The sequence below is a fragment of the Mustela erminea genome, chromosome 4 (genome assembly GCF_009829155.1).
Source record: "Mustela erminea isolate mMusErm1 chromosome 4, mMusErm1.Pri, whole genome shotgun sequence".
NCBI lineage: Eukaryota > Metazoa > Chordata > Mammalia > Carnivora > Mustelidae > Mustela > Mustela erminea.
Window position 1 is genome coordinate 62,816,494 of NC_045617.1, and position 27,429 is coordinate 62,843,922.

Sequence of the window (27,429 nt, forward strand, 5' to 3'; positions counted from 1 at the left end):
CCAGGAATTGTGATACATTATCCTGAGAGAAATGGGAAGATTTAAGAAAGCACAATCATCCACCTTAAGTCAATAGACAATATCTAAAACTGGATACGAAGACGGCAGTTTTAAAATTACAATGGTGGGATGCCTGGGTGGTTCAATCAGTTAAGCATCTGCCTTCTGCTCAGGTCATGATCTTTGGGTCCTGGGATCAAGTCCCATGGCTGGCTCCTTACTCAGCAGGTAGTCTGCTTCTCCCTCTGTCTGCAGCTCCCCCTGCTTGTTCTCTCTCTCTCTCTGACAAATAAATAAACTCCTTTAAAAAAAAAATAAAAATAAAAACCTAAGAATCAGTCATAATTGAAAAACGCTATCTCTGAGAACTGAAACAACAGAGGGTGTGGGACAAAGACAGGTAGAGATATATTGATTCTACCATGGGGTTTTTTTTAGCACACTTTTGAAGTTATAAACATGTTACATTTCATGTATCTCACCTTTATATAAACTCAGTAATTTCACACAAATTGACCAATTGCTCACTTAACCTGACCAACACCCATCATTCAAGTCAGGCTGAAATATCCCTGTGCCCTTGAATGTTATCCACAGCACTAAGCTCTCTGCCTTCACCAGAAGGGTGATGCCTCAGCTTCCAATAATCGTCCACTTTTCTTTTGCTGTTATCAAGAAAGCCTGATTTTCCATAAACTTCAAGATTAATTCAGCTCATCTGAAAAACACACTGGCCCTCCCTGACCCTCTTCTGTTACTCCCTTGTTTACAAGGATCAAGAGAATACCCAGCGTGCTGGGCACATTAACACAGGTTACAAAAGCAACTGTTTTACACCAAGTGATATAGTTATGCAATTCCTACTCAATTCCCTCCCAGTGAAGGAAAACTGTACACGAGGAATCCTCCCTTCAAATGACAGCAGAATAAAAACATAAAATGGCCCACCAGGACAACTGTATTTGGTACAGTGACATCAAGAGTCACTGTACCAAATGTACAAACTGGTACCAGCACCCCCTCCACCACCTCAAGGGGCAAAGCCGAAACATCCCAACAGTGCCGGGCACCCAACAAGAACAAGAGGTACCCGCCATTACACTGACGCCAGAAGAGAGCAAGCCCATTCTGCTTCTCGGCTTTTAACAAAGGGAAAACAGGCAAGGTGGATGAACACCTGTACCTTGAAGATGACACGGGACGTCATATTCGATCTCATCGTGTCTCGACGGGCTTAAGAACAGAGTTCCGTCCACCAAAGGGAACTGTTCGAACACCGGGAGTGCCCGGTGGCACAGAGCGCAGTTTACAACATTCCTGTGGCTGGCACTGAGGGCCGCAAGGATGAATTTCCGCAGATCCTCGCCCTGGCCCATCTGGGCATCGTCTTCCATCCGCACGTGGAAAGTGTTCAACTTATGCCTAGGGATGTGCGTGAGCAGCTCGGACAGGTCCAGGCGCCGCAGGAACTGCACGGGAGCATCAAAGTGGCCCCCCCGGTGCACCGATAACCCAGCTGGACTGTAGTCAAAGTGGGTGTTTCGGAACACATGGCCCCCGGCCATGGCCTTTTTGTGCGGCTCCAGATGGATGGCATTCTTTAGGAATTCCCCGAGGTATCTCGAGGAGCGAGGGCCGCTGAAGTGGGCAGGGGAGAGAATGGAGTAGCCGGTGGGCGGGGACTGGCCCGGGGAGGCGCAGGGGGAGCGTGCCCCGTAGGCTGCTGCCCCGACCGCCTTCTCCTGGGAGTTCTGCCGGTCCATGGAGTGCCGCCGGGGGAGGTCGTGGCTCAGGCCTTTCTGGGGCTTGTTGGGCGGCCGGCACTTTTTGGCCTCCTCCCCCGCTTCACCGGGGGGCCTCCCTGTGTTCTTCTCTGACCCAGATTTCTTCTTTTTCTCATCCTGCATCCGCTTCACCTGATACCAGTCCGTGTCCTTTTTTAAGTGGCCCTGTCCACAGCGGCAGGAGCAGAAGCGGAAGGCCAGGTCGTAGCCCTTCTTTGTCCACATGTTCTGCCGGCACTGCTTCTCGTTCCAGCTGCGTGCGCGGCCGATGCAGTTAAACTGGACCAGGATGCTGCTCTCCCACTCGTAGAAACACTGCAGGTGCATCCAGCTGCTGTAGGGGCAATGCTCGTTGTTGCACACCACCTTCTGGTAGTCGTCCTTGTCCAGGTCCACCGGCCTCCCGAAGCTGCAGATCAGGGGCGTGGCACACGGGGCTTCTGGGGAGAAACACGGAAAGAAAGAGGTTTAGCACGCAGGAGCTGGGATTCCAGCAGGCACCACGCTGGAGAGAGCAAAGCTACCATCCCCACAAGCCCATTCGTGCCAACAGTACAATTTTATGGTGTCACGATTTCCACCGCTGGAGTCACACCAGACAAGATTAAAAAACACTGACTACTTTCTTCTGGTATTATGTTGTACCAGGGGAATTTATTTTCAGATATTTGTTATCTGCTGAAAAACACACCAGTAAGCTTCAAAAAGTCCAAATCCTTCAAAGTGCAATTAGCTGTATGTCAGTACTTCCAACATTGTGGTGTACTATGAGGTTTTCCTAAGATGTGGGTGTAATGACAGGCAGTTCCAAGGTTCTTAGAGAGGAATCACTCCAGTGAACTAGGGAATAATATGATGAAGCCACTTAACCTACCAGCTCCAAAAGGACGCTGAAAGTCCTTTATCACAAGTGTTACGTTATACTGAATACCACAGAAAAATTAGAAAACAGAAATCCCTCATCCCCAATTCCCTTCTAGAATGGTCTGATACCTAATGGCAGGAATATCTATCTGGTCAACCTAATTGTTGGTCTACACAGAACTGCACTGCCAGGACATGAAGGAAAAAACCAGAATTCTCCTAAAGCTATCAGGACAGAAACTAGGAACACCAACATACTTATACCCTATTTAATCACATGCCCCACGGGCCATCTAAAAGGCCAGTTTCCAGGGCACCTGGGTGGCTCAGTGGATTGGGCCTCTGCCTTCGGCTCTGGTCATGATCCCAGGGTCCTGGGATCGAGCCCCATATCGGGCTCCCTGCTCAGTAGGGCGCCTGCTTCCCCCACCCCCTCACCCCGGCCTGCCTCTCTGCCTACTTGTGATCTCTCTCTCTGTGGAATAAGTAAATAAAATCTTTTTTTAAATAAATAAATAAATGGCCAGTTTCCCCAAAAGGAGGGAAAAGTTGGTGACACAAAGTAGAACCCCGCTCTTAAGAAGTAAATAGGATTTATGGAGATTCCAGGGGATTCCAGTTACTCCAACGCCCATAACATTTTCAAAAGGGCTTTCTGGAGAGCAGTAATACTCCTAGTTGAAACCAAAGGGCTTGGTCTAGAAGGTTGCACATGCCAAGCTCACCTCAGACTTTATCTGTTGTAGCAGAGAGTTCTGTTCTGGAAAGCTCCCCCTGGTAGCAGTGTGGGACATGAGGCTGCAGAGTTGAGGGGCAGAGAGGCAGTAATCCAGGTGAGACATGGGTGTGTGCCTGAGCAACAGCAGCAGCAGAGTAAAATGGCGCTCACTGTTGAAGGGGAGCAAACGCTGACAGACAGCAAACATGGGAGAGGCAGGTTTGGACAAATGGACAAAGACAACTTTGGGCTGGCCTTATTTTAGACCTGCTGAATTGAAAATACCTGTACCAATGAGGTGGAGAAAGACAAGACTGGAGTCCAAAGACCTGGAGCATGCAACAGATGGGTAGCCACACAGCCAGAGATGGAAGTTAAATCCCTGGACTGAGGAGCTCACCCAAGAGGCATATGAGGAGAGGAAAAGAATCCTGAGAAGCAACATAAAAAGGCTGAAGAAGAATCCTCTACAGAAGACGGTAAGGAATGAACTGAGGATTCACTGTAAGACAAGCCAGGAGAGAATTCTATCAAGGCAGATGGAAAGTTTTAAGAACAGAGGGCTGACTCAAAACAACTGTGACACCCAAAAGTGTCTCTACACATTGCCAGCTATCCAAGGGATATCCAAGGGAGAAGAGACGGAGCAAAACTGCCCCTGGTCGGAAGCTACTGGGCAAATCAAAGACGGAAAAGTCCTCACCAGAATGATCAGTCAGCCAGTCAGACTCCTTAGTAGCACCAGTTCCAGTGGGATGACACGGGATAGATCGGAGGTAATGGTGAAGACTGGATGATGAGGTAAAGAAGTAGAAGCAGTTCAGATGATCTTCTAGAACACTCTTCCCAGAAACAAGGAAGGGAAGGAAAAACAATGGGAAGAGGCCAGCAAGGGCTGAGACCTATACGTTCACCTACTCAGGGAATGAATGCCAAAAACCCAGGCTAGTCTGAAGAGCAGAAGTCAAGAACCTCTGCAACTCCAGGACTCAAAGACCTTCACAACTTCCCCACTGGCCACTGCATTACAAATACAATGCTGCACCAGCACAGGGACCCAAAAGCCTAGAACAATGGGACGTTACAATCATCCCCTTCAGTGTGGGACCCCAGGGCATCAATCACAAGGCCCTACCCAACTGGTCTGCCTCGGCTCCTTCAATAACTGTAGCTCCCCCATCTACTGCCTGGGAGTCCATAGCCCTTAATCTTCATTGGTCCAAATCCCACTCGCCTCATACAGTGCTCACAGCACAGCCAGACTACCTGAGCTAGAATCCCAGCAGTACCACTGTTGAGCTGTGGGTCCTTGGACAAGTTCCTTCTTTTTCATCTTAATTTCCTGTACAGAATGCAGACAACAACAGAATGTACTTTATATGGTTGTTATAAGGAGAAATTCTACACAGGTGGCACCCAGAGCAGGGCCTGACACCTGGTAAACCTTCGCCCCTTCTTCCCATCCTTCAAGACACCTCTACACACCTCCCACCTCCCACCTCTACACACTGATTTCACCAGAACCACCCCTTCTCCAGAGCGGTCTGGCCTGAACCTTATTTGAGTCCCCACTGTGATCCCACCAGGTTGAGGCCTCCAAGGAGGACGCCTCTTACTCATCCTTGTGTTCCTGGCATCACCGGGCCTAGGCCTGACACACATGCCAGGCCGAATAAAGTCACCTTAAAACAGGCACACAAAACCCAATGTGACCAGCAGAGCAGAAGAAGAAAGCAACCTGAAATCCCAGACAGAAAGACCTACATGTACTTAAGCATAAGACTTAGAAGAATGGTCTGTAAACTGAGTAAATTAACTGCAGTCACCTGGGCTGTGACCTTTAGTGTCCTTTAAAATGTTAATAAGTCAGTTAAACAAAGTTCAGTTGCTTTTATCTTCAACCCTTCAGAGACACAGCCTTGGAGGGAATGTCTCTGAAATGTAGGAGAGCGGCCAAAGCGCTCTCTAAGCCAGGCCTCCTGAAGTCAAACTGAAGGACAGCCAAACTCTACCTCTGCATTTATAACACCCAAAATGTAAAATTTTAAATGCTGAGGTTGGCTTGATAATTCCTTTCAAAGTATTTTCGCATTAAAAAAGATAGATTAAGAGAAGGAAAGTCCTATTTCTATCTTCCTCAAAAAGCTGCAAATGCATCATGTAAACAGTATTGAGCACTCCGTATGTCCTGGGTCTTTCGAGCTGAAGAATCCACAAATGGTGCTAAGAGCTCCCACAGAAATCTCGGCAGGAATCACAGAGGAGGCAGTGTGGCTCCACGTCCCTGTCTCTCTAACACTGCTCGTCCTCACCTGCCTTCTGCCCTCCAGGGCTCGGCCATGAAGCACTCCCACGCCAACCTGCCAGCCTGCTTGTTTACATCTCGGCCACTCTGATGCGGTCTTTGTGGCTAAGCCTCAAAAACAAAGACAAGGGCTTGAGACCAAATATGATGTGCAACAGACACCTCACCCTGTTACACACCTCCAGCCCGAGGGCGAGGCTCCAAGGAACAGGGTGAGTAAAGGGGGGGCGGGGCCTGGGTAGCGCACAGGCTTCTGACTGGCTTTTACAGCTCACGCAGCCTCCCGATGAGGCCTCAGGCTAGCCTCCACACTTCAAGGCTTAGTTCAAACTTGCCCTCACTCTCCCACTGTCCACACTGGAGAGGCAGCTGGGAAGAGTGTGAGCAGGGTCTGGGTGATCAGCTGTTTGACATGAAGCAGTTTCCTGCTTCCTCATCTGTAAAGTGAGGACAAAAATGCTTGCCTTCTTTCGCTGCAAATAAACATGGAAGCACTCTGTGAGGTTCCCTGACAGCTCTCCCATGCCACCCACCTCTCCTCTAACTGGATCCTAGATGCTCCATGACTAAAAGCAAACTGCTGCAAGAGACCTCCTACGTTTTCTATCTAATGTTTGGACCCACAAAAGGGGTTCAGAAAGTAACCAATGAGGCCATGCCTCTTTTTTTAATTTCCAACATCTTAGAGTTAACTAAAACATACAGGAAAAGATTTGAGAACTTAAGAGAGAGCATGAGCACCCTTCAGATCATACCTATAACAAGTGAGCAGTCTTTTCTTTCTTTCTTTTTTTTTTTTTTAAGATTTTACTTATTTATTTGAGAGAGAAAGAGAGACAGGGCACAGCAGCGGGGAGGAGGCAAAGGAAGAGGGAGAAGCAAACACTGCTGAGCACAGAGCCCAATGTGGGGCTCGATCCCAGGACCCTGAGATCATGACCTGAGCCTAAGGGAGATGCTTAACTGACAGAGCCACCCAGGCTACCCCACAAATGAGTGGTCTTATAGAAATGCATGTGATTGCTTCCTGAACGTGGTCTCTACATTTATAAAATTCCTAGCTCTTAGGAATTGCAGTCGCACGAAGGAAAAGGTCTAAATAGAATATAGACTGATCTGATACAACAAAACCATTTGTGAGAGAGGGGGAGAAGGGAACGGCATGGTAAGCAAGGGCCTGTGTCACGTATACCCCTAAGGACACTCATCAAAGCTGTGACAGCCTGACAAGCAATACGAGAAGATGCTCCTTTGTGCAGTCAGCACTGCTCGCACGAAAGTCTATAAACCGTCCAGTGCATCTTTACAGCTCCATTGTCAGGAGTTCAGGACCCAGCTTCTACCTCTCCCTGCCCAAGTGAAAACAATTAGGGATCACCTCATTCCGGACAGAAGTCTCTCTCAGTTTCAAGTCTGGACAAGAAGATAGCTAGGCTGACATCATTTGGGCAAGGTCTGTCACTCTTCCCAGTCTTCTCATCCTGTATCCTGCCTCCCACACCTATTAAAAGGGAAGATCTGAGAGCAGTCATTTATGTGGCCGCCCAACAAACCCAAATCCTTTGACACACCCATTCACACTAACAGGAGGCCCAAACACCAGACAGACACAGCCACTGTCAGCTTTTTAACTGCAAAATTAAATGTTTTCACCCCTCTTAAAATAGTTGCAAGCATCACAAGCAGGTGGGGAGTTCAGCAGGCTGGCAGGGGGAGGGGGGGGTTGAAGTCAAGCAAGGCTTCCTAGATGAAGTCTAAGGTGGGCACTTGGTCACATTCAGCCTCATCCCCTGGTTTTCAGAGCAAATTCTCCTCAGGGTATGAAATTTCTGCCTAGAAGATCCTCAACTCCAGCTTCCTGGAGGGCCGAGATTGGTCAATGAGGACAGAGACTCTGGAGCGAACCAGCCTGGATTTGACTCTCAGCTCTGCAACTTAGTAGTTTTAGGGTCTTTGGGAAGTCACTTGACTTCCCTGTGCTTGTGTTCTTAACGTGCAAAAATAAAAGTACTTAACTCAAAGAGCTTCCATGTGGATTAAAGGGGTTATTAAAGCAGTTCACACAGAGCCTGGTACAGAACAGCCACCATTTAAACATAAGCAATTGTTATGAAAAGCCCTATCACTTTATATTACTTGATGTAAAAACCAAAGAACTTTGAAATCATTTAATGCAAACCTACAAGCAAGAAATGACCATCCACCTTTCCCCATACATAAATAAGTGCCAGAAATGCACTTCTTCCCCACAACAGAGCAGGGTGGCATGCAAAAAAAAATTCACTCAGTATTTACTGACAAGTTTTAAAGAAATAGATGCAAAATTTTCTTCTTTGAGGCCCTTAAAGATGTTCTACTGCACGTCAAACAAATAAGTACCTTGCTATTTTTTCAACCTAAGCAATCTTTTCCAAGCCTGGGTAACAGGGTTTCATAAAGCATGGCTGCATTTGATTCATAGGATGTATCCCTGAAGAACTCACATAATTCAGAACTGATTATCCCACAGTCTGGAGGAAGGGTGTGAGGGATGCATTCTCAGAACACATAAATCTACAGTCACTGTGTTATATTTTTCTTTACTGTTGCTTTTTAATATCAGCATTATCTCTAGCATTACTCAGTTGTAGCTCATAAATTGATAGCATGGCATATCATCCTGTGTATTATCACATTTCTGTTCAAAAGTTACTGATTTGCAAGATTTTTTCAGCACCAGTACTGGTACACCTGGATATTCTGCAAGATAAAGACTTAAATTATAATACCTAATTTTAAAATAATAATGCAAATGTCACCAAAATCCTTAAAGAAGTTCTATAAACAACAAAGAGTTCAAATAATATTGCCAAGGGTTAGTAGGTATTTCTCTTTACAAGAAAAGGTGATGCCAGTGGGTATCAAAGCATTTTTACAATCCAGTTGACCTGCCAGCTTCGAAAATAAGACAGAGCTTGATGCACAATTTGGGGGAATGTATCCACTGAAATTCTGCACATCCTGTGAAGCTTTTATTAATAGTATTTGTGTCATTACTTGAAATTTGCATAATTTAATTTGCATATAATGGGATCACACTGTATTAGGAAATAAATTAGCAGGCTGCCTTTTCTTTTGCTTGGAGATTTTTTTTGATCCTGAGGGTGCTGGATCACAGAGAACCATACAGCACCCTAGCATTACATGTACTGCCTGCACTGACCCTGAAGAACAGGTAAGTTCCAGAGCTTTCAGAACCAAATCACAGTATCATAAACTGGGAACACAACTCCAGATTAAGTATGTGTGCATTTGCATGAGTCTACGTGTATTTGTATGTAACTGCAGAAAAACTACCCAATTGTTGAACTATTCCATTTCTTTTAGTATTGAGGTATAACTGACAGGCAATGTTTTTATTAGTTTCAAGTGCACAACGCACTGATTCAACAATTCTATACATTAATTGGTGAGCACCAGGTAAGTGCAGTCACCATCTGTCACCATACAAAATTACCACAGCATTATAGACTATGCTGTACTTTTCATCTCCATGACCTATTTTAGAACTGGAAGTTTGTACTTCTTAATCCCCTTTATCTATTATGCCATCCCTTCACCCACGCCCCGTATTTAACCAGTCTGTTCTCCGTATTTCAGAGTCTGTTTGTTTATTCATTTTTTAGATTCCACATATAACTGAAAACAAATGGTATTTGTCTTTCTCTGATTTATTTTAGTTAGCATAATACACTATAGGTCCATCCATGTTGCTGCAAATGGGAAGATCTCACCTTTTTTTAGGACTGATATTCCATTGTATGTATTAGCCACATCTTCTTTATCCATTCCTCTATGAATGAACACTTGGGTTGCTCCCATATCTTGGCTATTGTAGATAATGCTTCAATAAACATAGGGGTGCAATATCTTTTTGAACTGGTATTTTTGTTTTCTTTAGGTAAATAACCAATAGACGAATGAATAGATCATATTCATTCTGTTTTTAATTTTTTGAGGGACCTCCATACTGTTTTGCACAGTGGCTGTATCAATTTACATCCCCACCTTTTCTCCATGTCCTTGCCAACAGTTGTCGCTCCTTGTCTTTCTGACTCTAGCCATTCTAACAGGTGTGCAGTGATATTCTCATTGTGGCTTTGGTTTGCATTTCTCTGATGATTAGTGATGTTGAACATCTTTTCATGTGTCTGTTGGCCACCTATATGCCTTCTTCGAAAAATGTCTATTCAGGTCCTCTTGTATTCTTTCATTAGATTGTTTGTTGTTTTTGGTGCTGAGCTGTGTAAGTTTTACATATATATATATATATATATATATATGATATCAACACTTTATCAGATATATCATCTGCAGATATCTTCTCCCACTGAGATGATTGCCTTTTTCAACAGTCCCATTTTTAAAGACTCCATAAAAGACCTCAGGTCATCCTTCAGTACTATACTCCAATTTTAAAGAAATTAGAACTTGATTATCTTTGTCAATGTCCTATCCTTCACCAGCATAAATGTTCAAAAGGTGGCCATAACCAACACTCTTACATTTTTTTTTAATATGTGATACCCATTTCCCATCTAAGTTCTAGCACAACATTTCCAAAATGATGGCCCACCTCTTCTCTCCTGGTGGACCCAAAAGGGTACCTGGAGACGAAAGAGTGGCATCGGCCTTCTCCCCTTACCTCTAGATTCTAATGTGGTTCAAGGCAGGCCACCTCATAATGTGCCACTTTGGCATGCAAATTATTTTGAGCTTAAGATAACCAAGGCACAACAGACTCAAGAAGAGCTTTTTACCTCTCCAACTTATCTTTAAAAAAAAAAAAAAAAAAAAATTTAGAAAAGTCTGTACCAGGAGGAGAGCTATTACCAAAGATAACTTTTTATTTTACATAAGAAAGACCTCTCTGCAGGGTAAACATTCATTTACCGAATACTTGTTCTTCTCATCTTCTTAAATTGTTTTCCTCCCCTCTGAAGTCCCAGACTCCTACACCTTCCTCTCTTTAGCTTGGGGTGGCATATAAACTTCGATTGCCTGACTGCAAGAGAGCCTCTCCCGTCTTTGTGGGGCTCCCAAACATATGTAATTAAACTGGTTTTTCTCCTGTTAATCTGTCTTATATCAAATTAGTTATTAGGCCAGCCAAAGAACCTGGAAGGGAAGAAGGGAAAAGTTTTCCTCCCATATAATTTCCAGTGGCCTCAGCTGAAAAGACAAATGGCTTTACCTCCTCCCTAGTCTGTCCAATAGGTAAAAACATACGGCTGCATGATAAACTGGAAACATAGGTCATCTACAGACTAGGCACCTGTCAAAGAATAAAACCCATAACTCATTGCTGTTCGGTATTTTCCAAAAGTTCAACTGAGAGACAATTTTTAAGAAGGATTTCATAGGTGATGTCCACACACTCTAGATCAGAGTTGCCGTGGGGCACTTTGGCCTATATTATGGCTTTTTAAACCCACACAGGGCTTTTTGTAATAGAAGATGAACCCAAATGCCTGTTAAGTGCATCTCGTCCTCTCCAGGTCATCCAGGCCTCCACTCCAGCCCCATTCACACTTACTCACTCCAGGACTCTGGAGGTGTCTACATATGTGACTCCTGTGCTAGGGAAAAGCTATCCCTCAGCTAAGCTAGGTGTCACAGAGTTGGTTACCTAGACAATATTATTTCATTCTCTGGACAGACTGCTTTTAATGACACATGCAAGCCTAATAAATGTATTTTATTTATAAAAGGACACTGTTGTGGACATTGCTTAGTATTATTTGACAATGTTTCATAAACAGCTAAGTGAATGTTTTTGTTTTTTAACCTGATGGACACTATAAAGTATAGCACTGCTTCTGTTTGCTTCTTCCCTCTGTGTGCTGGAAATATGAAAGCCCTATTTGTGACCTACCTCTTGCAATGACTCAGGATATCTATTATCTCCCTAATAATACTGCTCCTAGTATGAATATTCTCATTTATGATCTATCTCATAGTATTACCTGTATTTTTGAAAAACACTGTATTTTACAGTGAAGGAGAGTATAAATGATCACAAAGAAAAAACCCATTCGCCATCTCTCTCCTAACTTCCCAATCAGTTTTGCCTAGTAGATATTAAAATCTGTACTTGATTGGTGTCAAGGCACTCCCTCCCCTCCTCATTTTTCAAAGGCAACCAGAGAAGAGTGTGAAGGAAGAGGGAAGGCCAGATGACCCAGGGGTCCCACAAACACAGCACCTTTCAGGAGGGTCACCCTCTCTCCCATGCCCCGGGCTCTACTCCTCAGAGAGGCACCTTGCGGACAAGCCAAGTGCTCTCCATCCTTGAACTGCTCACCTCATCCACTGCTCACCCCTCCTCTCCCTCCCCTTGGCTCAGCTCCCTCACCCTCAGACTTTACTATTCACACCCAGGTCTCCACATATTTTTCTCTCACCTGGTTTCTCTGTCAGCATTTCTCTTCTCTCACATACAGCCTGGACTGCTCCTTTCACTCTATTCTGACAGCCAACCCAGCCCTCAGTCCACCTGGTCCATGCAGGTGCCTCTCCCCCTACCTCCCCCTACCTGCTCCCAGACTCACTGGTGAAACTGAGACAATAGTGAAACGGACTCAGGTTGCTCCCAACTCTATCCTGCCTTGTCTTCTGTCAAAGGTCCTCTCCTTGGCTCTAACCAAGGCCAGACTTCTCAGGGTGCTATCGTCCTCAAGTGGGACCAGTCTTGTCTTCACTTAGCTCTTCTCAAGACCACTACCTTCACCTATTCTCCTCCCTCACCTATCAAACCTGGGAATTCATGTCCTACAAATATGAAAAGAAGAGTCTCATATTTACCTCAGAGACTAGATCTATGAGGAAAGGCAGACAAAGAGCAATGAACTGAGAAATGACACGTGATTAAGAAGTGGCCACATAATCTGAATCTACACCTGGATCACATCACCAATGACAATGACAGGAGTCCAGGAAATTTCATCATCCTAGGTTGACTACTTAAGAAATGTCAATGTAGGGGATGCCTGGATGGCTCAGTCAGCTGAGTGTCCCACTCTTGATTTCAGTTCAGGCTGTGGTCTTGGGGTGGTGGGACTGAGGCTGCACCCTCAGTGGGGAGACTGCTTCTCTCCTTCTCCCTCTCCCCACCCTCCCCCCATACCCACTCTCTCTATATATAAAATAAAGATTATTGAAGCTATCTAGTCTTTATCAGGGGCATTAGCAATTATAATGGCAACTTGCTTTAATAAGAAAAAACTATATTCATTGACAATGAATATAATGACAGCTACATGTACTCATATATAAAAACTATAAATTTATAACATGTCCACTGAAATAAGGCACACGCACTCACATATGTGCATGAGTTTATCTATGAAGAACTATAGATATAACTTTCTCTTTGTAAGTTTAGACACATGTACACATGTCCATGTGCATATGTCTGTCTACATGCTATTTCCACAGTGAAAAACAAACAAAAAAAAAGCCCTTCCATTTTACTTTCACTTGCTCTAGTGCAGAAAACCCAAAATGCTCTTTCATAGGAAAACTGCTTATGTTCTTATATATTTAAAACAGAAAACTGTGAGACAACTAGAAAGACAAGGGCCTTCAACCTATTATAAACCCAAACTAGTCCTTGAAAGGGAAAGATGGTTTTGCTAACCAGGTTCCTTAACAATTAAGTTTTAACTTCCTAATCCACTGTGAACGCCAGTCATTTCTGGCCTTGTTCACAATTGCTGCTAAACAACTGTTTACTTTATGGGTTCTCTTTCAGGTGTAATTTTTTGAAGGTTGGCCAACTCAGCATTAGCATCTGCAGCACTCTGTCATCACCGTTCAGAATTCTGACCACATTCTCAAAGACCCTCATCAGCCCCTGCCTCCCTGGCTGGCATCAATGCTACATCGGTGCATATCTTCTCCTGGCAGGGACACAGGAGTCTGAAGCTTGCCAGTCTAGCAGGTTTATTTCATCTTTTTTCAGATGCTGGAGTAAAAGAGAATGCTGAAAAATACACACAAATGAGTATTTGGAAATGGGAAATATTGGTAACACCCTGTGCACAGATGTGATGACATCAGTATTTCCAGTTTCCTTTTTCCTGCTCCTGGAATGAACCAGGGAACATCAATACAGTAAATGACAACCCTGAATATCTTCAACATCACAATTGATCATGAAAATAGTAAAAGTCTGTCATCTGCAAATATTACGGATTTGAAGCCAGATTTTTTAAATGAGCATGTGCTGACAGTCTTAATTCACTAGGTCTGACACACCAAAATCCTCTGAATCATTAAATAAAGATGTCAAATACAATATAACATGAGTACTCAACTGTAGGTCACTAGAGATCTGGATGTCTGGAAAAAAAAAGTATAATAGTTTATTCCTAAAATGCTTTAAAAATTCAAACTATAAAGATAAATTTCACATAGGAGACATCTCAAAATGATCTGGTTTCTGAATAAGTCAAGTTTTCTTAGCAGGTTTACTGTACATAATTGCCTAACGAAAGAGCCTTCAAATTTTCCAGGATACTAAATCAACACACATTTGGGCAAATGTATGATGTCATTTAACAAGGACCCTGTTCTAGGAGATGTGATGAAAATGCCAGGGTTTGTCTTAGGGTTAAACACTTAAAACGGAAGAAAGGAAATACTAGCAGCTCTCAAAAATCACCTAAGTATGACTACCCTGCTAATCACTGCACATCAATTCAAATTATGTTTCTGAACACCTGTTATGTGGCCAGTGCAGAGTTTAGCACAGGAGATGTCAAGTGGTGAACAAGACCATAAGCATACTTCAGTATTTTATTTTTGTTGAAAACTGAACACTTTAAAAAATATAAGGTGGAAACTCTGAAAACCAGATTCCCTCTCCTCACAGGACATGCTGTTATTACTATCGGTTTGTTTGTTTGTTTAGTGATTTTCTTGGACTAATTCTGTAAAATCTGTTTTTTTGTTTTGTTTTGGTTTGGGTTTTTTTGGTCATGTGCAGCCACTGAAGTCTCTGCTCAGTTAGTTTAGTGGTAACTGAGGTAATAACTGAGTCTCCCACCCTTCACCAAGGGGCTGAGTGTGTGCTGGGACATGCCTTCAATGCTTCAACAGTTCACAACCGTCTCAGCCATTACTTGCTGCTAGTACAGAGCCTCAAGGCCAGAGGTGAGAACTGAAGCCCGCTTCCAGTATTTCCTGGGCCTGCATACACCCCTGCCCATGGGCACAGTCTTCTAGAGCACTGGAATATATGAATATATCAGCGATTTTCGTGAGCCACCTATGGACAACTCATTCCCAAGATTTTCTTTTTAAGGTTTTTGACCAACCTGTTGTTTGCCCCAACTGGTATCACTGACACAGGCAGTTGTGATGTTAAACAGTTGCTGCTGATTGTTTTCAATAGATACCCTAAGAACAGAACTTTACCACTGGCAATCTTTGAGCCAGGTCAAATAAAGACAAGCCCTATAAATGAGCCTTTAGTGGGGAGCTTCCAGACAAGTAAACAGTGACAACAGTCTGGAGCTCGGGCTTTTGGGGAAGTTCCAAACCTGTTCTTACCCCTCCAATGACTACTAGGTTACTTGTTTAAAGCTACCATGGAGCCAGGGAGAGGGAGTGGGAATAAAGCAAGTTAAAACACAAAATTCACTGTTCTTACTCTGATTCAGTCCTTTTCCTTGAATATACACTCCAAGGATTACTACAAGCCTATGGTTAACAACCAGAGTTCTGAAAAAGTTGGGTTTAATCATTTTCACCTTTGTTCTCATTGCTTTTATGGAGAAGCAGATTTCTTGAGGTTCTTACCCTACCATTACGTAAGTGCTTCTTAATATAAACTTAAGTTTATACACATACTTTGTTACAGAAAAATACAACAGAATAATCAATAAAAGACAATACTTGGTCTTAGAAGCAAATTCTGGGTAAGAATTGAACAGAAATCAAGAAAAGTTGTAAAATTTCTGACTACTATTTTTTAATAGCTGGTAAATACAAGTTACTATGATACTGGAATTCTCTTTTAAGAGAATTTAAATGTCTCATTTAAAGACATTTAAATGATGTTTACAATATATTTGGAAATGATAGCCTCTGTATTTATTCAAACCTTTAAAAAAAAAACTGGGTATAATGACATTAAATGCGCAAGAAGAACTGTGCTTTCAAATTTTTTTAGGGGTCACACAAGCAAAAATGTCTGACTACCACTCTGAAAAATCACACTATGATTACAACATACACACATTCAGGCAACTCAGAAACTCCCAGACTGAAGCCCCAACTCCTCTGAGTGTGGTCAAGAAGTTCCATGATTAGGCCCTGGTCTGGCCATCCCATCTGATCACCCAACAGGCCCAAAAGCGAAGACTCTGCTTCAGCCATGGTCTCTCACTGTGGCTGCAGCACAGAAAGCAGATTAGAGGGGAACGAGTGGACACAGACTGCGAAAAGCTAACTACAGCCCCCACTGCCCCACACCACACCTCAAATTCACTATGTGTTTGCTTATCATTTTTTGATTGAGTATTCTTTAAGTGAAAACTAAAAAGTTTTCTTTCTTAAGTATTTTGAGACCCTTTTCTCTACTACATAAAAAAAGACACTAAGTCTTATATATAAAGAGAAAATACAAAAATATTTTGTCAACTTGTTTTAATTAATATAGGAGCTATAAATAAGCTCACATAAGCACATCTGTCTTAACCTCCAATTTAGTTTATCCTTCCTTATGTTATTTTAGTAGCTGAGACTGCTCCAAAGTGGGTAGCAAATTGAATACATAGTGGTTACATTCAATTAAACATGTTTTTATGCTTTGAATAAGGTTTAAACACATGTTTTTACTCAGACAATCCACTCTACACAAATAAACATGGAAGTTTTACATTAAAAAAAAAAAAAAAAGAGCTCTTCAACTATATTTAACAACTTGGGTTTTTAACATTCTCTCAATACATTGTTTATTCTCTTAGACCTACTCTTTCCTTACTTTCAATTAAAACCCACAGCCTACCTAGCCTCAAGCTCACACTAAATTGAAAGCTACAGGCTTCTACTGTACCTATTTTTTTATTTCTATTCTGGCTTTCACATTCTGTTATTGACAAAAATCTGTATTAATAATGACTATAAAGCAGAAAATTCGTTCTTCCTTTTCTAATAGCGGCCACGTCAAAACCCAAAGGACAGAGAACTAAATATGCCTGGTTTAGGCTATCGGAATAAAGATAATGGTTCCATCGTTTTCCAGAATGCTTCTTAAAAATACCCAGTTCCACAGAATAGAAATAAGGCAATCTCTTCATCCATATTATATAAATATTTCCTGACCCTACACGGGATCCTTTAATGATCTGCCCTGGGTCATCTAGCTAGTACGTGGCCTTCCCTCTTCCACTCTTACCCATACTGTACACAGATCAATAAACTGCATAAAGCCACCTTATAAGAAGAGGCAGTGACCAATAAGCTTTCTGTAATCAGATCATAAGTAGTACCATAATTTGGAACAGCATCTCATTCAAAATTACAGCACTACTTACTGTGATCTGATGACCCAAAAACTTATTCAAAACTTACTCATATTAACACTCAGACTTACCTTAAAACCAGGCATAAGGTAATCCAAATTAAAGAAGCAAGTGCTTAAACCCAGTTACGATATAAAGATTTCCGGACCCCATCTTTGCACTCCTTAAAAACAAAGATAGAGAGGGGTGCAAGGGTGGCTCGGTTGAGCATCTGAATCTTGATTTCAGCTCAGGTCACAATCTCAGGGTCCTGGGATCAAGGAGTCTACTTAAGGAGTCTCTCCATCTCCCTTTGCCCCCCACCTCACTCATACAGGCTCTAAGATAAATAAATCCTAAAAAAATTAAAAAATGAAAGAAAAGAAAAAAAAAAGACTGATAATTCTACTCTAACAGACTTGCTAAACTCAAAAAAAAAAAAAAAAGGTCATGAGCAAAGGCTTACATTGTCATTAACGAGAATAAAGCAATTTTCCTTGGAAAAAATGTAAAGAAACACACCCTTCTATCCATTCTATTGGTATGCAGACTACTGCAGAAAAAACATGCAGACGTTGAGAAAGAGAAGCTCAGCCTGTCTTGCTTGATCTCTGTTTTGTTCAACAGACTGGGTCAACATACCAACTCTTGAGATTATTTAAGACTAGTATATTTAAATCATAAAAGCACAGCACAGGGTAACAAAATTCATTTCCCTACCCTACGCAAAACCCGCACTAAACTAAATCCTTATACTCCTTTGTTTTCCACACGCCTTTTCTGCCCTGTTGAGTTCCCTGAAAAATACACTTTCTGCTCCCTTGTATTCCCTTCAAAATAAACCTGGGAAAATGCTTTATAGAGATCCCTTCCAGCCGGGCAATCACTCTGCTGGGATCCAAGGAGAAAAGACAAAGCCTTTGCCTGGGGGCCACACTAGTCTATTTCTGAAATGCTGCATCAGCAACCAACAAGCAAGTTACAGAATCTGTTGCAACAAGGAAAGACTTGTCAAAGGAGAGAGCATGTCTAAGTCTTACACATACCTCAGTAAAAATAAAAACTAGAGTCAAGAATCAGTCATGTCTATGTCCTGGCCCAGCAGTTTCTCACATATTCACACTCAATACAACCTGCTGTAATATGACTTACTTTCAAGACGGTATTTCAAAAGATTTTCTGCTGCTAAGCAAACTCAAAGTTATAGACCCCCACTGAGATATTAAGTCAGTGATGTCATTCTAACTAGACATTCACTCCTTTTCCAATTACTTCTGTGGAACAAAGATTAATTTGATAGTACAGCCACTCTCAAAGACTCAAAACTATTTATTTCTAAACGAGAGGGGAAAAAAAATATATGTCATTTATAAAGTTACCAAAAATATCTGGAAATTTCTTTTTGCTATTAGAGAATGTCAGAGTAAATAAAATTCTACTGAAATATATATAAATACATATAAATGTATATGATTATATACTAAATGAATTCTAAATAGTATTTCCAATCTGTCAAGAGAAAAACATTTCCAATTAATTCCTTAAAAATTTTTCCAAGTCATCACATATCTCATCAAAGATTAAAAAGTTATGATAAAAAGGGATTTAGTCAAAAGTTTCAAATCTGATTATCTCAAGGACGAAGTTTACAAAGTGTTTTTAAATCTACCAAATCTCAAGAAAAACAATCATTCAATATAAACATATTGATACACTTGCATGCATACATTAATACTTACACATACCAAGCATCATATGCCTATATAACTTGTTTTGATAAAATCCATTATATAGTTTGATATATCCAAAATTCTTCAATGTAATTTAAAATGTAAAATCTAGGGACACCTGGGTGGCTCAGTCACTTAAGCATCTGCCTTCGGCTCAGGTCATGATCTCGAGGTCCTGGGATCAAGTCCCACATTGGGCCCTGTGCTAACCCTGCTTCTCCCTGTGCCTGCTGTTCTCCCTGCTTGTGCTCATTTTCTCTCTCTCTCTCTCTCTCTCTGACAAATAAAATCTTTTAAATAAAATAAAATAAAAATGCAAAATCTTAAAGGGAGGTAAGAAAACAAACAGAAGCCACATGTAAGCATTTCAAATGCTTTTACAGCAACACTTAAACTCCCACTCCATAGGACCCTAGAGGCCGGTAAAGAACAAAAAGCAGAAAGGCCTGAGTGAATCAAGGTACAAACTAAGTGAGGCATGATTACAGATATAGGCGCACACACATAAATCATGCAGCACAATAGCCAAAAGCAAATCCCTATTAACAAAATGGTTAAAATCATAGTGGCATTTGCTGTTATGATGAAACCTGGGGACAAGATGATTCACAGATCCCAACAGAACAATCCCCCAGTCAGCTATCCTCACTCTGGTGAAAAGAACCCTGCCCAAGGCTTCACCACAGTCCTTCCTCATCGTGGGGTCAGAGAGCCCTTGCATAAAGTCTGAAGAGCTCCTCCCTCAAGGAGCTGGACTTGCCCTGAGAACAACAGGCAAGCACTAAAGATTCTCCTGGAAAATCTACACAGCAGATCTCCTAGACCTGAATGTGTAAAGAAACTAAAGGCTCCCCGAATACGGATTTTGGAAGAATAACATTAACTGCGAACTCAAGGAGGGGAAAGCTAAGGCCTGCCCTGGGTTCTTCAACAGATCAGAGTGTGCATTCAACACAGTGGGAAGCAGCCACACTACCACAAAGGTAACTAAGAACCAAAAATTCACCCAGAAAACACTACAACCCCCAAATCACGACCCAACAATTCACTTTTTCAAATAGCTCCACACTTCATTTGCAAACAGTCACAAACTATTTCATAACATCTTTATTTTCTACAGATAAGAGCATTTGGGCTGAGGGGCACCTGGGTGGCTCTGACTCTTGATTTCAGCTCAGGTCATGATCTTGGGGTCTTTAGATCACTCTCTCTCTCAAATAAGTAAATAGACAGATAAATAAATAAAATCTTTAAAAACAGAACATTTGCACAAAGAAAAGTTCACTGGTCTTGCAAAATGCCAGATCTCAAGTTATGACCTATGTCTGCCAAATTTCACACTCTCTGGAACAAGAGGTGAGTTTGGGAACCTCACTCAAATCACAGCCATGTGAGAAGCACGAGGGCTAACAAGATCAGCATGATGCATGGGGGTGTAAATAAATTTTGGTTTGACTCAAAACTGTATCTTCATCTTACTAACATACAAATGTAATTTCAATCCAAGTGCCACAATGAGAAAAATGAGAACTTTCTTGTGATTTGGCATTTAAGTGTGTTATCACAAAGAATTTAAGGGCAATTTAGCCTTAAGAGGACTGAGTTTGCAGCTTTATTCTTGAGAAGAGGTGATAAGTAACTAATGGACAGATAACCTTTATCTACAAGTTTCAAAGTCCTAAGCAGCTAGAATAAAAACTGCAAGGGATTTTAGAAATGTGCAAGACATGACAGGTATTGAGCACTGCAGCCCAGCTGTCAACCGACAACAGCAGTCAGGGAAGTAAAGGGTCAGGGAAGGCAGTAGGAACTGCAACCAACTCTGCGAAAACAGACCTCAAAAATTAAATACAAAAAGGAAACAGAACCTCACTACCATAAGAGCACTGCTGTGCACTGATATCCAAGTGATTAACCTTATGCCAGGCCCACACTGCTTTTCCTGAGAGTACTGTCAAAACAGGCTCCTTCCCTCAAACTCCCTACCTTTCTCTCGAGTTCTCTCTCTATATGGATGTTCTGTGATCATACAAAACCGTAACATTTCTAACCAGCAAGGACACCTGAAATAAGACAAAAAATAAACAATAAACCAGGGAAAATGTACATCAAAAAAGTATCCTGAATATATAAAAACTAGGTGCAAATCATTAAGAACACAAATAGTAAAATGAACAAAAAACACAAAGGGGAAAACACCACAAATGAGTAGTATACGTATAAAGGCACTCACTCAGTGACAATCCACCACATGCAAATAAAAATAACAATGAGATGTAATTTTTCACCTATCTGATGGGTGGAGATGAAAATGATCATCAAAACCCAAAATCCATGCTGAGGACTGTGAAGAAAGGTGCACCCCAGGGGTCGCAAACTGGTAAGCCCTTTCTAGAGGGCAGTTTGGCGCTTTGTCTCAAAGCCTTAAAAACCACATGCCTTGGGCTCCTGGGTGGCTCAGTTGGTCATGATCCCAGGGTCCTAGGATGGTCCCACATTGGGCTCCCTATTCAGAAGGGAGTCTGCTCCCTCTCCGTCTGCCTGCAGCTCCCCTTGCTTGTGCTCCCCGCTCCCCCACTCTCAAATAAATAAATAAAATCTTAAAAAAAAAAAAAAAAAAAAAGCCTCATGACCAGTGATCCCACATCTAGGACTTTAGCCTAGACAAGATAATCACACCCTAGTCATGAACTACAATCCATTAAATCCAGTGTCAGTTCAAATGTTCACAAGCCCCACAATTCCAAGACCAGGAAATCCTTCCATCATAAAGAGAAGGAATCAGACAAACATGAATGGAAAATGCATGAACAAAGTGCTTCCTTGGTCAAGTGTTTTGTTTCCCAAATTTAATTTCAGTTTAAGTACCCAAATGATAAGCATAAGACCTTTTTAAAATAATTTAAGTAGCCCTCTTGCTTCTTTGATGTTTTTATACTGCATTTAAGTCCTCTACTTAAAAGTGTGTTCATTATTTATACACATGCATGGGTGTCCATCAAGATGGGCCCGATACCACACAGAATCAAACTGTGGCATCTGGGTCCGCCACGTCTCTGTAACCCAAACACGCCTCTTCTGCAAAAAGGGAGAGAGGCCATATCTGGAGCTTAGTATCCTCTTCCTCAAGTGCAGACTGCCCACTGCTGGGTGCTTAGCTGGCTCCTAGAGAGCACTCAGTAAAGGTCATTTGTGGGAGGGCCTAGGTGGCTCAGTGGGTTAAAGCCTCTGCCTTCGACTCAGGTCATGATCCCAGGGTCCTGGGATGGAGTCCCACATTGGGCTCTCTGCTCAGTGGGGAGCCTGCTTCCTCCTCTCTCTCTGCCTGCCTCTCTGCCTACTTGTGATCTCTGTCAAATGAATAAATAATCCTTAAAAAAAATAATAAAATAAAGGGCAGTTGTGGCATCACCACTGTTCCAACTGCTGCTGGAAGCAGCTTCTTCTCCTTCTGTGGATTCTATGGGTTCTGCAGCCCCAGCACAATGTGCACCCAGGAATTTTGGAAGCAATCTGGAAGCAAGACATTACCTGCAGATCTAACACTAAAGGTGGCACCATACCAACACAAGGCCAACAGCACTGCAACATGTGAGCACCACCATAAAGAACAGGTCTAAGGGGCTGGAGTGGCCCCCGATGTTAGATATTCACATTTCTATTTCTCAAGGCCAGGCTCTCTCTGTGGCTTCTGGCAGCACTGAGTGGGTTCAGTAACAACCATCACCAATCAACCCCAGCTCAGCCTCTCAGATTACAAACTGCACACGCTGCCAATCAGAAATAGCCAGAACCTGATTCTGTATATTCCCCAGTGTCCATTTCTGCACACACTGAGCTTCATCAGGGACTGAAACACAACAAGTAACGAATCAATTTAAGAAGCTGTATTAGAGTTCTGGAGCACCTGGGTGGCTCAGTGGGTTAAGTGGGTTAAAGCCTCAGCCTTCAGCTCAGGTCATGATCCCAGGGTCCTGGGGTGGGCCCCCACCACCACCACCAATCAGACTCTGCTCAGCAGGGAGCCTGCTTCCCTTCCTCTCTCTCTGCCTGCCTCTCTGCCTACTTGTGATCTCTGTCAAATAAATAAATAAAATCTTAAAAAAAAAAAAGTTGTATTAGAGTTCTACTAAATATTATACTGAAAAAAACATATTCCAGAGTGCTCATTTAGAAATCTTAAAGAGTTTGTGATTCGGTTTCAACATCAGTGTCAAAAGACTCTCCTGAGATGCTTTTATAACTTGAAAGGACATGATCTGAAGTATCATCAAACTTATGTTTATCCCTAGGGAAAAATCTACATTTTAAATCTGGCAAATAGGTTCCTTACCTATATAAGCAATTTGATACCTGTTAACTTTTGCCTAAACTTACCCTTTTTCTCAGTTTTTTAAAGGCATATGCTTTAAGACCATCTACTTCTAATAAATTTCCAACAAGTAAAAATTAGAAATCCGGAATTATGACACTGTCTTTTGCAACCCGACTACCTGTAATTGTTATTAGGGGGGTAATGTGATCTGAACTGCAAAATATTTTGAAGAGATCAAGAATGGGCCACTGTAGCCTAAAAATTATTTTCAGCTGAAGGCACTTGAGTTCCTGAAATCTCTTATCTGCCTAAATGCAGAGCCTCACAAAAGAACTGATTTAAGTCTCCTCCTAGGAGCAATCAAGAAGACTGACTCCTACCAGAGAAGTCTCCACACACAACTAAGCAGACATTGTCATAAAACTATCATCTTCCTATATTTTCTAAGGGCCCATTTATCTTTCCAGAAAGCTATTTCTTTTCCTAAGGTGTCCATCTTCCTTTCCCCTTCTCTTATTAAAAAGTCATCTGTTTTCCCCTGTCTTTCCCCCCCGCTTCTCCTGTGAAGGTGGTATATAAGCCACAAATTCTAACCCCCACCCCCACTTTGAGTTGAATTCTTTTCCTGTGATTAAATCCATCTTTTCTCTTATTAATTTATCTTTTGTTGGCTTAATTTCCAGACCCCAATCATTACACCTAAGAGAATGGAGGAAAATCTTTTCCTCCTGACAATTTAAATCTACTGATTACATATGAGTATTTACGAAAATCATGCTAACCTTATTAACTGCAGTCAAAGCAATTATATGATTAACATTTTATACTTCCTCTTTAAGTCTTCCTCTTTTCTTTAAACTTCCTCTGAATCTGTTTCTAACTCTTAGATTGTTTTCAGGCATTATCCTTATAACTTAGCAGAAAGAATTTGTGTCCCTTTTCTACTTCTAATAAATCAGGACATATAATAATTAAACATTAGAAACACTACCCTTTGCCATTTATAAAAACACTCTAGTACAATCAAACTGAAACATCTGTTGATTAAATAAAGCAAATTGCTATTTCACCAACCACTGAGAACTGGAAGCTTTCTCAAAAATACAGAATTAAGACACACACACATATATACAAAGTTACTTTGTACAAAACAATGAGAGCCACACCCAACCAGAGTTTTAAAACTGATCCAATGATGATAAAAATAGAATGACAAGCCAAGAAAATTAATCCATCCTGGCACAGAGATATATATACATTTCCTACAGGGTATGGAAAATAAATCATAGGGACAACTCTCCCTCCAGAGAAAACCCTTTCTGCTCAGATGGCCCCAACCACACCATCAGCAGTTGGTTCTCTTAAGTTAACCTCAAGTAGCTAACCTCCCATGGCTGAGAAGTACAGGGATGCTGGTGCCCACAATGAAGACAGACTCTCAACACAGCAGCCTTGGGTACTGTGCCCCCTGCTTTACTGAAAAACCAAAATCAAAGGTCCATGGCAGGCTGGGCCAATAATCCTTGACTAGTTGTATCAAAATTGCTAAAATACCACTTTCTTGAAATTACAACTTTATCAGCTTGTCAGCAACCAATGATGGCAAACCAAATAAATGAACATGTGCCCTTTTGCAGGTATAGTTGACCATGTATGTGTCTGCTTACAAACTTCCACGATGGTCCTTTCCTGGCTACAAAACATCCAGATTTGACTGTCAGGCCCCATTCCCTTTCCAGCCTCCTGTCCTACCACTGCACCTAAGACCAGTCACAAACTCCTGGAAACAACCAGAACTTAAGTCTCTTTCTTTGCTTTCAGAGCTAACTGCTTCTCTTCCAGCAGGGCTCAGCTCAAACATCCTCTCCTCCAGGAAACATCATTTTCTCCACTGGGCATCCATAGCACATTATCATACCTCATGGTGCTCACATGTCTCTGTCCCAACATCACTATGAGCCTGTAGGAATGTAGATTCTGATGCGTTCAACTATAATTCAACATTAAACTTCCAATCATAGAAGAGACAATAGGCACATAATAAATATTTAGAAAAATGGGTATACACAGATGAACAAACAAAACAAGGAATAAGCAAACAGATAAAAACTCGAACTGATGAACGTTCTAGCTGAGGACTGGAGAGAGGGGATATTAATACTATTACGTTAGTAATATTAAGCACTGACCGATCCCCAAAGAATACCCTGAGCTCCCTACCTCCTTTCAGCTACTCTTCAACTCCACATGTTTATTTCACTTCTCCATATCATAGTAATACAATTTCATCTCTTTCTGTTTTTTAAAGGTTTATTTATTTGTGGGGTTGGGGAGAGAGAGGGAGAGAGAATCTCCAGCAGACTCCTCACTGAGCACAGAGTCTGACATGGGCTCAATCTCATGACCCATGAGATCACAACCTGAGCTGAAACCAAGAGTCAGAGTTAACTGGCTAGCCACCCAGGGGGCCTCACAATCCCCATCTTTAATCCAAATTTTTATCACCTCAGAAGCTCTGGCTCTTTATTTCTAAGCTACCCATGTGTAGTGTACATGTAATAACTTATATGTACTGGTTTCTATAAAGGCTCCCAAGTAGACCATAAGCCCCTTGGAGCCACTTCTTTTGTCCTTGTAATCCCAGAGCCCAACACAGTGCCTGACAAATAGCAGGCCCTCAATAAGTGAAGAAAGGAGGACATAACAATTGTCACATTTTGCTTTGCACTTTTTTTCTTTTCTGTTAAATCATCTGATTTTTCCAGATAAACTTTAATCAGAGAGAGATGATGAGGAAGAACAGATCACTTGTAATCAATTCAGGGCTTGAATAACAACCTGTATGAAATCAGTCTTTTCTTATATGTTCAAAGACCCTTCACCACCTTATTGTCTCCTGGTATCTGTTCTCAATGTAGAATAATTTTTAAAGTCTTGTAATTGAATAAAGTTGAACCAATCACAAAACTTACAAAGCTATTACGGATAGTGCCATATCTGCCAGGCTCTGAGCCAAGATCTTTAATATAGTTTTTCTTCATCTTCAGAAACACTCTAAAGGATTGTGTTTGGAAAAAGAAGTCTGAGAAAGGTTACATAACTTGCCCCAAGTCACTCTGCTAGTAAACTGGGGCACCTAGGTTTGCACCCATGCCTGTTCAGACCACACGCTTACTAAAACTTTAAAAATTTTAGGCCTTATTTCTTAAGATTAGAATAATGGTGCAGACAGAATTTCAAAAGCCTATGTTTTCACCTTCATTATTACCAACTGCTAAAATACCACTCACCACTACTGGATATCTTACTGAATCCTTGTTAGCCACCAAATCACTAAAGAGCACAGAAGTCCCCAAAACAAATAAATGCAGCTTTGGAAAGTCCCCTCAAGTGTGGTAGCATCCTCTCCTGGCTCTTGATCCTACTGGGGCCCTCTTACTGCTGAGACGGTCAGGGATACCAGCAATTCTCCAGCATGCCTTTAAAGCACCAGTCCCTAGAGACTAGTGAGGCTATGGGGAAAGGACATACTGACCACAGTGGGATCAAACTGCTCTAAGTTTTCTATGAGACAATGTGTCACCATGTATTAAGCAATTTTTTAAAAAAATGCCTATCCTTTGACACAGCAAGTCCAGAGGTAATTGGGCAATGCCTACAGATGTATAAATAAGAAACTACAGGTCAGATAACAGTAGAATGATCAAATTATCCAAGATGCAAACATATGATGGCATTTTATGCAGTCATTAAAATGGTGATGTACCAGTGTATTTACTACTCTGCCAAAATGTCTACAAAATACTGCATATGTAAAACACAGATTATAAAATATATAATCCTTTTTGAAAACTGTATACATATTTTTGAAAATTCTTTAAGAGAAAAAATTAAAAGTGTCCAAGAATATGCATCCAAATGTTAACAATGGTGATCTCAGTGGGAGGAGGATGTACTTGACTAGAAGGGCAAAGAAAACTTCACCAATCTTCTTCATTTTTTTAATGGCCATTTTATTACTGTTAAATAATGAAATAACAAAACACTTTTAATTAAATCAATCCCTTAAAAATGCCAAAAACCTCACAAAATCAGTCAGAACAGGTTTTTTTTCCTCCTTAAGTTTTCCTTTTGATGCCTTCAAGTCTTTTAAATTGTTCATAG

General features: G+C 41.6%; 1 protein-coding gene across 6 annotated transcripts in view; it reads right to left on the reverse strand.

The window, feature by feature from the left end:
* The window catches only part of HECA (hdc homolog, cell cycle regulator), a 45,233-nt gene that overhangs the window by 11,788 nt on the left and 6,016 nt on the right, over nt 1-27,429 (reverse strand). For all 6 annotated transcript variants that reach the window (XR_004284927.1, XR_004284925.1, XR_004284926.1 and 3 more), the window contains exon 2: nt 1,184-2,224. Coding sequence is in view for 3 of the 6 variants with exons in the window: in XM_032339364.1 (XP_032195255.1) it covers nt 1,184-2,224 (1,041 nt within the window). In the remaining 3 variants the exon portion in view is untranslated. The remainder of the gene's footprint in view (nt 1-1,183; nt 2,225-27,429) is intronic.